We start from the raw sequence: 14,673 nt of genomic DNA on the forward strand, positions 1-14,673 counted from the left end.
GTTTTTCCAAGTCCCCCTGCAACCTGTAACATTCTTCCACACTGTACACTACTCCACTGACTTTCGTGTCGTCTGCAAACTTACTAACCCTTTCACCTATGCCAGCATACAAGCCATTTATGAAAATGACAAACAGCATTGGTCCCACAACAGATCCTTGTAGCACACCACTAGTAACCGGACTCCAGGCTAAATATTTCCATTAACCACCACTCACTGCCTTCTTACAGAAAGCCAGTTTTTAATCCAAACTGCGATATCACCCTCAATCCTATGCCTCCGCATTTTCTCCAAAGGCCTACCATGTGTAACCTTATCAAAGGCTTTACTGAAGTCCATGGACACCATGTCAACTGCCCTACCCTCTTCCACATGATTGGTCACCTTCTCAAAAAGCTCAATGAGGTTTGTGAGACACGACCTGCCCTTAACGAAACCATATTGACTATCTGCAATCAAATTGTTGGCTTGCTCGATGATTGTAAATCCTATTTCTTATAATCCTTTCCCAAAACTTTTCCTCCAACAGACATAAGGCTCACTGGTCTATAATTACCTGGGTGATCTCTACTGCCTTTCTTGAACAAGGGCACAACATTTGCAATCCTCCAGTCCTCTGGTACTAAACCTGTAGACAATGACAACTCAATGATCAAGGCCAACGGGTCCACCATCTCCTCCCTAACTGCCCAGAGAATCTTCAAATAAATCCCATCCAGCCCGGGGGATTTATCTACTTTCATACCTTCCAGAGTTGAGAATGCCTCCTTCTTACTAACCTGAATCCTTTCTAGTCTAATAACCGAAATCTCAGTCTTCTCCTCTACAATAGTCTCCTTTTCTTGAGTGAAAACTGATGAGAAATATTCATTTAGCACCTCTCCAAAAACAACTTCCCATGTTTATCTTGGACTTTTAATCCTCTCATACCTATAGAAAGCTTTAGGGATCTTCTTTATTCCACCTGCTAATGACTGTTCCTGCTCCCTTCTTGCTTTTAACTCTCTTTCAATCCTTCCTAGCTAATCTTTAACTCTTCATCGCCACATCTGAAACATCTTGTCTCAACGTCACATAAGCCTCCCCCTTCCGCTTAATACGAGATGCAATTTCTTCAGTAAACCACGGTTCCCTTACCTTGTCACTTCCTCCCTGTCTGACAGGAACATGCCTATCAAGGACATGCAATATCTGTTCCTTAAACCAGTTCCACATTTCGATTGTCTCCATCCCCTGCATTTTCCTCCCCTATTCAATGCCTCCTAAGTACTTCCTAATCGCATTATAATTGCCTTTCCCCCATCGATAACTCTTACCCTGTGGCATGTAACTATTCCTTTCCATCACTAAATTAAACTCTCTCTCTAACTCTCTCCAAAGTGCTCACCCACCACTAAATCAAAAACCTGGCCTGGTTCAGTTACCAAGTACCAGATCCTCCTTGTGGCTCCCCCCTTGTCAGCCCTTTGACATTCTGCGTCAGGCAACCTTCCTGCACACATTGGAAAAAAACGGATCCACCCAACATACTGGAGTTATAGCATTTCCAATCAATGTTGGAGGAAGTTAAAGTCCCCCATAATGACCAACTTGCTCCTTTCACTTCTGCCTAGAATCATTTTGTCAGTCTTCTCCTCCGCATCCCTGGAACTTTGCAGAGGCCTATAAAAAACTCCCAGCAGTGTGATATCTCCTCTCCTGGTTCTAACCGCAGTCCTTACCACCTCAGTGGATGAGTCCTCGTCAGAAGTTCTTTCAGCCACCGTGATACTGTCCTTGACTAACAAAGCCACACCTCCCCCTCTTTTACCACCTTCCCTGTTCTTGATGAAAGTTCTAAATCCTGGAATCTGCAACATCCATTTCTGACCCTGCTCTATCCATGTCTCTGAAATGGCCACAACATCGAAGTCACAGTTACCTATCCATTCTGTAAGCTCACCAACCTTATTCTAGATACTCCTGATGTTGACGTAGACACACTTCAATGTAGCTTGCTATCTGCCACCACACTCCTGTGACCATGAAATTCAGTCCATGTCCTCCCTATTCACATCCTCCTGTGCACTGGAACTGCACCACAGGTTCCCATCCCCCTGCTGAGCCTGTTGAAATCCACCCGAATAGCACTAGCAAATATCCCACCCAGGATATTAGTACCCCTCTAGTTCAAGTGAAGACTGTCCTGTGTGTAAAGGTCCCACCTTCCCCAGAATGAGCCCCACTTATCTATGTATCTGAAACCTTCCCTCCTGCACCATCCCTGCAGCCATGTGTTCAGCTGATATCTCTCCCTGTACCTCACCTTGCTATCTCATGGCACGGGTAATAAACTAGAGATAACAACTCTGTCTATTCTAGCTTTCAGCATCCACCCTAGCTCCCTGAAATCCTGCCTTACATCCCTATCCCTCTTTCTACCTATGTCGTTGGTACCTATGTGGACCACGACTTGGGGCTGGTCACCCTGTCCCTTCAGGACCCCAAAGACATGATCCGAGACATCACGGAGCTTGGCACCTGGGAGGCAACACAGCAACTGTGAGTCTCTTTTGTTCCCAACAAACCTTCTATCTGACCCGGTAAATATTGAGTCCCCAATGCCTAACACTCTCCTCCTTTCCCCCTCTTCCTTTCTGTGCAACAGTGGCAGACTCTGTGCCAGTGACCTGTACCCTAATGCATGCCCTGGTGAGTCGCTTCCCCCAACAGTATTCAAAATGGTATACTTGTTTTTCAGGGGAACGACCACAGGGGATCCCTGCACTGACAGTTTTTTCCTCCTTCAAACAGTTACCCAGCTTTCTTCGTGCCTAAGAGTAACTACATTCCTTGAACTCTTATCTATAACAGACTCTGCCTCCTGAATGATAGAAGAAGTTATTTCTCATCCCTTGCTTAAATGGGTGACCCCTGATTCTGGAATTTTGTTCTCTGGTCCTTGGCTCTCCCACATGGGGAAACAATCTCCATGCATATTTTTTAAAAATTCTTTTGTACGATGCGGGCATTTCTGACTGGCCAGAATATATTGCCCATCCATAGTTGACCTTGAGAAGGTGGTGGTGAGGTACCTTCATGAACTGCTGCAGTTCATCTGCTTTGGGTTGACCCACAATGCCATTAGCGAGGGAATTCCTGGATTTTGACAGTGAAGGAACAGCAATATATTTCCAAGTCAGGATGGTGAGTCACTTGGAAAGGAACTGCAGTTGGTGGTGTTCCCATGTATCTGCTGCCCTTGACTTTCTAGGTGGAAGTCATTGTGGGTATGGAAGTGCTGTCAGAGGATCTTTGGTGAATTTCTGTAGTGCAGTTGTGGACAGTACAACTGATGCTACTGAGTGTTGGTGGTGAAGCAAGTGGATGTATTGCCAATCAAGACGGCTGCTTTATCCTCGATGCATCTAACCTGCCAAGTCCCCAAAGAATCTTGTATGTTTCAATAAGGTTGTTTCTCATTCTTCTAAACTGAAATGAGTATAGGGCCAACCTACTCCACCTCACCTTTTAAGAAAATCCTTCCATACCTGGGATGAATCTGGTGAACCCTGTCTGGAATGCCATGCTTCAAGAACCCCCAACTCCCTTTGTGATGTCACTTTCTGTAGTTTTTCTCCATTTAAACAATGGTCAACATTTCTATTCTTCCTGCAAAAGTGCACAACCTCGCACTTCCCCACTTACATTTCAGCTGTCAATTTTTTGCCCAATCATTCAACCTGTCTATATCCCCCTGCGGACTCTTGAGTCATTCTCACCCCTTTCCACCTATTATTCTGTCATCCACAAATTTGGCTATAGTATGTTCACTTCTTTCATCCAAGTCATACTATCTTTTATAAATAATTGTGGCCTAAACAATAAAAACCAGGATATTCCACAAGGTACAGATTGCCATCCTGAAAATGCCCCATTATCCCAAATGTCAGCCTTCTATTTACTAGCATATTCATTATCCAATCTAATTTAATACCTCCAATACAGTCAGTTCTGCTATAACACGGCAGGTACATTCTCATGCAATCCCATGTTACCAGAAAATAATGTAATAGCAGCATCATTTTAACCAATGGGACCAGAATCGCACTATAACCAATACATGCTTTAAAACTTTGCACTTCAGAAACAATGGCCCCAATTCATCAATCATGTTACAGCAAATTCGTATTAACAAACCATGTATTATCGCAGAACGACCTGTACCATGGCCTTTTATCATATAACGTAGTTTAATGTATGAGACCTTATCAAATGTATTCTGGAAATCCAGAAATATTACACCCACTGTTTCCTCTTTATCTATTTTGCTTGTTACTTCCTTAAATTTGTCAGGTATGATTTCCCCTTCATGAAATCATGCTGACTGTGCTTGATTATACAATGTATTTCTAAATGCTCTGGTTTACATGCTTTATTTTAGACTTACTTTCCTAATGATTTTAAGCTAAGTAGCCAATAGTCACCTGTTTTTTGTCTGCTTTTCTTTTCAAAAATGAGTGTCTCATTCATAGTTTTGTAGTCCACTAGAACTTTTCTAGTGTCTAAATTTTTTGAGGGGCAATTACTACCAGTGCATCCACTATCTCGGTAGCTATCTAGATGCATTCCATAACCTCCAGGGATCATGTGGGTCTTCAGCCTCATTAGTTTCCCGAGCATAGTTTTGCTGGAGATACTTTGTGTATTTATTTCCTCTCTCATTTTTGACCCTTGATTATTTAGTATCATTGGAATGTATTAGTATCTTCTATACTGAAGACTAATCCAAAGTATTAATTCATCTTTTCAGCCATTTCATGGTTCCAATTATTATTTCCTCAGCCTCATTCTATATGGAATTTATGTTCATGTTGGGTGAAGATTGGAATTGATAATGGTTGGATTCTTATCCATTCACGCATGGTCAGATAAACATTTAAAAATGCTTCTCTTCCTGCTCTTTGATCATCACCATTGTTTTCCTCGATGATCTAAACTTTCTTTCCAAATGTCTCCTTTATATACTGTCCTTTAATTATCCTATGCACAAATATAGCATTGGTTTCCATATGACCTTTGATAGCACTTAGCTCGACCTCACCACCAATTCTCTCAACCTGTTCTCTATCTTAATGCCAAGCTGTTGTTCAGCACCTGGTATTCAATGTGCCAAAAAATAATGCAGCCAAATAATGAGAAGACTAAAGCCACTACCATTGGGTCCCAGCATAAAACTCCATTTCTTTCTCACTGAACTCAGTCACCTCCCTTGAGACTGTCTGAAGTCAAACCAGATAGCTCACAATCTTTCTTTCATAGTTGAGTCCAGTATATTTTACACCTCCGTGCAATCTCTAAAACAGTCTCCCTTCATGCCAATAATATGACCCAATTCTAAACCTGCTTAAGCTCACCTGGTGCTAAAATTCACCATGCACATGTTACCTCTTTATTTGACTATTTCAAAGTCAACTAGGAGAAAATGAGGACTGCAGATGCTGGAGATCAGAGTAGAAAAACGTGTTGCTGGAAAAGCGCAGCAGGTCAGGCAGCATCCAAGGAGCAGGAGAATCCACGTTTCGGGCATATGCCCGAAACATCGATTCTCCTGTTCCTTGGATGTTGCCTGACCTGCTGCGCTTTTCCAGCAACACATTTTTCAGCTATTTCAAAGTCAGGTGAGCACCAGATTTGAGAACTGCTTCTAATCTGCTGTTATCAGATTTATGAATGAACCTCTCATAAATTGGATCTTTCTCTGCACCCTGTCTGTAGCTGCAACACTATATCCTACATTCTGTTCTATTACACTGATATACTTATGTAAGGTATGATTTGTCTGAATAGCACATGAAACAATATTTTTCATTCTATCTCACTAATTACCTCTGCACTTGCTGTTCTACATAGTATTCTATTTAAACAATGCCTAGAATTCAATATTTTCTCATCTGATCAACCATTTCCACTTCAATCAGGATCTGAAAAAATATGATGTCAATCAAAAAATTAGATTTGCCACATCAGGAAAAAGAAAAATCTGATTTGGTGCGTAAGGTTTTAACAACTAGATGAATATCTCGCTAGTGAGCAGTGAGTGACTTAGTTCTGCATATTAACATCTAATTACTTCATAATCTTACCTCATTTATGTGCAGCTTGCTACTTTCCCAGGCAATGAAAAGGAACTAGATGGCCACAGTTCCTGACCTGAAACCCTGAGGGGGTACCTGGCAACTACAACTCACCTGTGTCTTCTCCAGGTGTCTACTTTGGGAAGCATTCCCAAACACCTCAGGGTACACTCTGTGGGTAGCAAAGGCCTGCAGCTTTAATCCATGGAAGTTGGCATTGGAAATGCACCAGTCTCACCACACCTTCATGGTATATTTTTCACTCACTCACACAAGAGTTCAGCTCTTTGATTCTGCACTTCAGAGCTCACAAATATATTTTATTGCAGTGCTGCTGTCAGGGTGTTTTGCAGGCAGGATTAGACACCCATTTCATGAATTAGAACAGGGTGCATCTCAGGGCTCTGAGCTTGCGTTATTAACTTTCAGTCACTTTGCACTTACAGGAATGCTCATAGCATTGATGTTTTGCCTCACCTCACCTCACATTTTTCTGCATTGCCACCTCATTTAGTAGTCAAAAGTTGAGAGTACTTCTGTCTAGCCTTGCCTTTTAGTGCAGATACAAAGACAGGCAGCTTATCATGTTTGTTGTCAATGATTAGTCGAGGTAGCTGATAGATTAATATACATTAATGTCATATCTATAGCATGAAAAAAAAATGTTTGCTAACCAAATGGGCCATGTCTCAAAATCTAAGGAGATACTCCTCAGTCAGGGGGACTGTCATCAGCCAGGGGATATTGACACAATGAGTAAAGGGCAGCATCTGATTTCAATCTAGAGGTTTGGATAAAGTCAGTTAGCCACTTGGGGCATTCAGCTTCTGGAGTTCCGGTTTTTGTACTGTGAAAGTCCACAGAAATTGGTGAGAAACACATGCTTTTGAAAACTCAGGATCAACAGAAACCTCCAGTAGAAGTGGAGCAGTCTCTATAGCTTACAGTGAAAAGTGCTCTCACAATGTGGCAAAATTGCAGGAGACCCACAGCCATTCATCTTCCATACAATATCATGAAGATGAGAGAGGGGCAGTGGTTCTATACTCTGTATGGAGGTGGGTATCGGAACACCATGACATGCTGATGCCTAGCATATCTGCAATGCAATGCTTTCTTCCACAAGGGACATTGCAATCTGTAAAATGTCTCCTCAACATGAGATTCCTATGCTTGTCAGGTCTTGAGATTTGCTGCAGTACAATACAGTTGTACAAAATAGTTTGGATGCTTTACTCCAGATTGCTGGAGGTTGCAGTGAAGATGAGTGATAGATGGTGAGGATCTGTGAGAGCCCGGCTTGTACCCATTTGAAAAATGAGAATGTTCATCAGAAGGGACATCACATTCATCAACTTATGACGCAGTATCGTTGAATACAGCAAAGCTAGCAGCATTTGTCCAGCAAATACTTTCAATGGAACTATGTTGCATACTGTCGTCTGTCACTGATTGTAAATGTTTTGATACTGCAGAAACCAGCAATCCCTCTTTAATCATCACTGCAAATTCAGCTTCCTGGTTGGTTTGTTGTTTTTTGCTTTTCCTGTTGCTTCATTAAGGTAAAGGTTAGAAACTGGCGAAAGCTTTCATAGCATCGGATGCTCCCCTATTCAATCAGAGTATTTCCAGCTGGCACAGGGCCTATAGAAATAATAGCTGTTCAGCAGTCATGGCTGGAATTTTGTGTGGTGAAAATGTGGCTAGCTTTACAGGCTTAATCCTTTTTGTGCAGCTAATTTGATCATGTAACTGTTGATGAAAAGTGAACATGAATTTATAATGTGATAACCTATTTGCAATGAAGTTTAGCCATGGCACTTATGTCCCATCTTGATATTTTCCTTTTCGTTCAACTCGCATTATGTTTAGGTGCAGTCCCAGAATCTGCAGCTGGAGTGGTGGAGCCTGCTGGCCTTGGAAATTTAGCCAGGGGCCCCTTGGGGCGTTTGTAGCTCAAGGATCCATGCATGCTGAGAGTGTCCTGACAAGATGAGGAATACCCTTCTTGGGTTAGGTGTCCACAGTGTTGAGGGTTGCAGGCAAGGGAGAAGTGGAGGGTCCTCTGGAATGTCCTGATGAAACATGTGATGGTCTGCATGTGGTTCCTTCTCCAGCTAGGCACTTCCTGATGTCACCCTGTCTCTGAATGAAAAAAGAGAACTTGGAAAATGGTCAAAATCGTTCATTGCCTTATCACAAATCTCCCTGTTGTTCAGTAAAGTTAAGTTTTCATTGCTTTTTGGCTTTGAGCAAGTTGATGTTATTCAGTTGACTATATCATATAAAGAGGAAAGCACGCATTTTTCCTCAAAAGTGAGAAGTGTTAATTTTTTGATGATTCCACATAGGTTACTATCCATCTTTTATAATGAATTTCAACATTCCTTTGAGTTTTTTCGTGACATTTACCCCCATACCATGCAGCATTCTTCAGAAGGTTAGCGTTTTTTTTATTTACTCGCATAACATGGGCATTGCTGTCTGGGCCAGCAGTTATTGCCCAATCCCCGTGGCCCTTGAGAAGGTGGTGGTGAGCTGCCTTTCTGATCTGCTCCAGCCCATGTGCTGCAGATTAACGCACATTGCCATTAGGGAGGGAATTCCAGGATTTTGACCAAAGAATACTGAATGAATATCGATATGTTTCTAAATCAGGATGGTGAGTGATTTGGAGGAAAACTTGCAGATGATGGTGTTTCCATGTATCTCCTGCCCTTGTCCTTCTTAGCACACACGGTGATTTTGGAAGGTGCTGTCTCAGGATGCTTGTTGAATTTGTGCAGTGCATCTTGTTAGTAGTACACACTGCTTCGACTGAATGTTGGTGATGAGAGTCATGATGTTTGTGAATGTGGCACCATTCACACAGCCACTTTGTCCTGATAGTTTCAAGCTTTTTGAGTGTGGTTCAGGCTACATTCATCCAGGGAGGTGGGGAGTATTCCATCAGACCCCCTGACTTGTGCTTTATAGATGGTGGGCAGGCTGTGGGGAGTCAAGAGATGTATTACTCGCTGCAATACTCCTAGCCTCTGACTCGCTCTTGTAGCCACTGCATTTATATATCTAGTCCAATTGAGTTTCTGGATGAATGGTAACCCCCAGGATGTTGACAGTGGGGATTTCAATGACGATAACACCATTGAATGTCAGTGAGCCGTGGTTAGGTTTTCTCTTATTGGAGATTTCATTGCCTGGCTTTCATCATCTCCAAGGAGAAAGTGAGAACTGCATTGCTGGAGTTCAGAGCTGAAAATGTGTTGCTGGAAATGCGCAGCAGGTCAGATAGCATCCAAGGAACAGGAGAATCGACGTTTCGGGCATAAGCACTTCTTCAGGAATCACAGGATTCCTGAAGAAGGCTTATGCCCAAAACGTCGATTCTCCTGTTCCTTGGATGCTATCTGACCTGCTGCGCATTTCCAGCAACACATTTTCAGCTTTCATCATCTCCAATCAAGAAAAGCTTCATTCTCGTCAATCAAGTAGTAATATTAGACAATACAATTACGCTTAACTTGGCATCAAATATGAAATGAGTTTGATGACTGTTAACTTGTATGAACTCTGTTATATCTGGTTCAAATGAGTCATTTATTACCTATAAGAATAGGAGAATCATGATAAGCAGAGAAGGTTTATAAATGGATACTTAATAGTTAGTTACTTTATAAGAGAGTCTCTTGTGAGATCTGAGATTTAAGAGTAAGTCCACATTGCTACGTTGACTTTTACACTGAACTTGCAACTGGAACTGGAACTGAATTAGAATTAGAACTGGCTAACTTCTCCCAGGAATAGTCCTTTATTTTCTGATGGGTGGAACTTTTTGCATGATGTTAGTTACCACTTTCAGTTTATGATTGTTTTATGCAACAATCTATTGTCTTCAGATTGTGATCATTGTGTTCATGTGAGTTTTATTTTACAGATGTAGACTACATTAAAGCATCTCCAGATCTGGAAGATGGTTTACCTACCTGGGCTCCTAGGTTTGGATCACAGCATATTGAAAACTTAGAACCCGATGAGTACCAGTCTAACATCTACATGGGAGGCACTCCAGTCATGCTGTCCAGCAAACAGGATCAAGTTGTCAAGCAGGATGGGCAGCATTCTGCCTCGTCGACTAAAAAGAAGAAGAAGCGCACTAAACGATCAGAAAAGCGAGAAAGCAAATCTACCAAGGAGGAACCAGAAAATGAGTAATGCCAATTGCCATGACAAGCTGGTAACTCTCAGTAAGCAGGTCAGATCACAAGTTAGGCACAAGGGTTCTGTAAATTCAATTTAATGTCACATTTGTAAAAGGTATTGTTGTGTGTCCACAAATCTTAATTTGTTTGACTTGGATGCTTTATAATTCTAGTTAAAGTGTTTTATTTAGCATTGCTCCACTTCTTATGTCAAACAACTTTCATTTCTTCTCTGTTCAACTGTAAGCACATGAAAGTCAACAGCAAAAGCAATGTGAAAAAACAATCTGCTAACATAGGGTCTAAGCCAACACCTTTTTGTGAAATATGTATTATTAATTTTTACACCCTTAGTGTCGTATCTCAAGGTCTGACCACAGAACAGTTTAACTGTACTATACATGTTTAAAATGAAAAATTATATATGATGTCAGTGAATATTGATTAAATCTTGAAATAACCAGCTGAGGAAACAATCAAAATTCACCTGAGATGAGTGAAAACAAATGTACGCAAAATCTGAAAGCTGTGTTAAGCAGTGCTTATTTCCAGTGCCAATGCATAAAGAGTTTTATTCCACAGGAATCTGAATGAAACAGTTCTTGAATCAATGCATGTCATGCCAAACTAGTGGCTGCAATTTCTCCATGTCTCAATAAACTGTGACTTGGATTGAAGAACAGCATGTATTTGCCATTACTTTTGTGGTATTTAAACATCTGACAGTTAGAGATATTTTCCTCTCTATGTAAAGTTAGAGAGAATGATCTGACTGAATTATTATGAAAACTTGGAAACAAAATGAATGAAATTTCTTTAAGTACACATTCAGAGCAAAATGCACCTTTGTGTATCTGACAGAATGGGGGAAAACAGCAAGCTGGCTTCAGCTACTCGCTTTAGCTAGGTTAGTCTGTTACTGCTTAATATTCATTTGAAGCATTTTGTACATTATTGACATTGGAAATCATAAAAATACTTCAATTTTGTCCCCATCACCTGTGGCCAACTATGCATTTTTGTTACATTTGTACCAAAGGTGGCTTTCTTTCTCAATCACTTCTAATGTAACCTTTTATGCTTAGTTTATTTTCAGATGTATTCTGTTTTTGCATGTGTAAGTAAATGTGATCCGGACAATCTTTACCATGTATGTGTTTTTAATGACTAATTATTTTAATTCTGTAGTGTTAAAGCTTTCTGCATACAGATGAGTGTCTTAACTAAAGTAGCTCTTTATTCAATCCTCAATATCGGTGCATCTACAATTTTGTCACACTGTTTGCAACAATGTGAGAAAAGAATTCAGCCTTATGGAGCTGAATGCAAATTCCTAGCTGGTGTTTTTGTTCAACAACAAAACCCTTAAAGTAGGTAAACATCTCAGGCCACAAACAGGCACTTTATCGGAGCTGATACAAGCTAAAGAAGGAGAAATTAGGAGGGTTAGATAAAAACGTGTTAACAACATAGGTTTTAAGGAAGATCTGAGCAGTGACAGATATTGCGATATTGAGCATTTTAGGAAACAAACTGCGTAGCTTAGAGTTATGGCAGTTGAAACTATGAATCATTAGTTGTAGGATTTGCGTGAACAGTGCAGAAGAGGCCAGAGGCCAGTTGTTCCAACTGTTATGGGACTAAAAAATGTCAGATAAATAGAGAGAGTGAGAACATGTAGGGATTTGAATACAAAGTAGAGGATTTTAAAATTGAAGCACTGTTGGATCAATAACCTAATTAGATCAGCATTCACAAGAATCATGGATGAATAAGACTGGTTTGTCTGTAAGCATCAGAATTTTTAATTAAATGAAGTACATCTTCTCCAAATCATGCTTCAATCATCTTCTATGGGTACAAAATGTAGTTTATTTAAGATTAACAGAAATATTTCCTAATATATGCAACATCCACACAACAAAACACAGTTAAAAGTTTTTGTATTAACACAGCCAAGTCAACTCCCTGGGAATTCAATTACACCGAGAAATGTTACGTGCTGTATTGACCTGATGCCATCTCACTTCTCTTCTGTTTCCATGAACAAGCCAGTTATGTAGGAAATTGTGACATTTTCCAAGTAGTCCCATGAATGGGTGCAGAGCACAATTTTATTGGTTGCCATTTTGCAAGAATCCTGTTCCCTTCGTAAAAAATACATGAAACGGGAATGTGTGTAGGCTGCATAGTCCTTAAATTCGGCTCCACTATTCAATAAAATAATGATTGACCTTTTACTTCAATCCTATCCTATGCACAATCCATTTAGAGTCTCCATTCAATTCTCCCGAAATATTCATTAATAATATTCAACCTTTTATAACATGTTTACTATAACATGAAATTGGGAAGATTATCTCTAATTCATTTTAAAGCAAAATATTGCAGATGCTGGATATCTAAAACAAATACAGAGAATGTTGGAGAAAATCAACAGATCTGGTAGCATCTGTGCAGAGAGAAAGGCTTTGAAATGCTTTAACTAATTGTACTGCTAACTGAATCAAGGGTGTATGGACAGACAAAATGGAGGAAAAACAGAAACTATAATGCCTTCTTAAAACTTAGAGATGTTGTGCATGCACAATTTCAGCACATCATAATGAATGCTTTATCATGCTTTTCTGAGTTTCTCTTGAGTATTGAAATAAAAACTATAATAACAACTTACATTTATGTGGAATTTTTAACATAGTAAAAAATAGCAAGGCACTTCACAGGACTGTTATCAGCAACATGTAACACTAGCCGCTTATGGATATTGTCTGAAACTTATTAAAGAAAGATCAATTGGTAAAGAAGTGGAAAGGCTTAATGAGTGAATTCTAGAGTCTGAAGCAAAGGCAACTGAACACATTGCCACCTTTCAAATCAAAAATGCACAATGCCACAGAGATTTGAAAACTAGAGTAAGAATTTTGGAAAATTGGAAGTTATGGGTTCTGGGTAGCAATGCAGATCAATGAACAGAACAACAATAAGTTAACCAGACCTAAGAATACAATAAATAGGAGCAGGGGTAGACCATGAAGCTGTACAAACAAACTTGAAAAGATTCCGAAAACCCTTGCCAGGGTTGTACGATTTGAGCTATAGGGGGAGGCTGGACAGGCTGGAGTTTTTTCCCTGGAGCGTTAGAGGATGAGGGGTGACCTTATAGAGGTTTACAAAATTATGAGGTGCATGGATAGGGTAAATTGGCAAAGTCTTTTCCTTGGGGTCAGGGAGTCCAAAACTAGAGGGCATAGGTTTAGGATGAGAGGGGAAAGATATAAGAGAGACCCAAGGGGCAACGCTTTCATGCAGAGGGTGGTATGTGTATGGAATGAGCTGCCAGAGGAAATGGTGGAGGCTGGTACAATTGCAACATTTAAGAGGCATTTGGATGGGTATATGAATAGGAAGGGTTTAGAGGGATATGGGCCAGGTGCTGGCAGGTGGGACTAGATTATCTGGTGGGCAGGTGGGACTGGAATATCTGGTCAGCATGGACGGGTTGGACCAAAGGGTCTGTTTCCATGCTGTACATCTCTATGACTCTATAACTCCAGTCACCATGGGACGGCACAGTGGCTCAGTGGTTAGCACTGCCGCCTCACAGCACCAGAGACCCGGTGTTGACTCCAGCCTTGGATGACTGTCTGTGTTGTGTTTGCACATTCTCCCATGACTGCATGGGTTTCCTCCAGGTGCTCCGCTTTCCTCCCACAGTCCGGAGATATACAGATGAGGTGAATTGGCCTTGCTAAATTGCCCATAGTGTTCCGGGATGTGTAGGTTAGGTGCATTGGTCTGGGGTAAATGTAGGGTAGTGGAATGGGTCTGGGTGGGTTACACTTCAGAGGGTCAGTGTAGATTTGTTGGGCCGAAGGGCCTGTTTCCACATTGTAGGGATTTTAGATGTAATATCATACGAGTTAGGATAGGAGCAATATGGCTTTTCACATCAGTTCAAGTTTATTAACAATGGAGAATAGGAGGCCAAGCAAGAGAACTTTATAATTGTCAAATTGACATTATTTGATGTCTATTCCTTGCTAATTCACTCAATTGTGAAAAAGGGCGTAAGAAGTTTCACTTTGTGATTTTCAAAAGTTATTCTCTGAACATTCTTTTGGTGAAGGTTGGTGGTTATTTTAAAACTATGTGTTTTGATTGGAATAAATCATCTTGAACAATTCCTTAGAAAATAGCTAACGTTAAAAAGCACACAACACCTGGTTATAGTCCAACGGGTTTAGAACACAGAACAGAGAACAATACAGCGCAGTACAGGCCCTGTGAACTAATCTAAGCACATTCTCCCTACACTATCCCATCATCATCCATATGCTTATCTAAGGAAACTAGCTTTT

The 14,673-nt window shown here is 40.7% G+C and overlaps 1 protein-coding gene across 1 annotated transcript in view; it reads left to right on the top strand.

Moving 5' to 3' along the window:
* LOC132823111 (uncharacterized) overlaps positions 1–12,921 on the top strand; it is a 225,643-nt gene extending 212,722 nt beyond the window's left edge. Inside the window, exon 10 of the mRNA XM_060836651.1 lies at positions 10,051–12,921. Within this exon, the coding sequence (XP_060692634.1) occupies positions 10,051–10,328 (278 nt within the window). The 3' untranslated portion in view covers positions 10,329–12,921. The remainder of the gene's footprint in view (positions 1–10,050) is intronic.
* Positions 12,922–14,673: the final 1,752 nt, after the last annotated feature.

Source organism: Hemiscyllium ocellatum, chromosome 16 (genome assembly GCF_020745735.1).
Source record: "Hemiscyllium ocellatum isolate sHemOce1 chromosome 16, sHemOce1.pat.X.cur, whole genome shotgun sequence".
Classification (NCBI taxonomy): Eukaryota; Metazoa; Chordata; class Chondrichthyes; order Orectolobiformes; family Hemiscylliidae; genus Hemiscyllium; species Hemiscyllium ocellatum.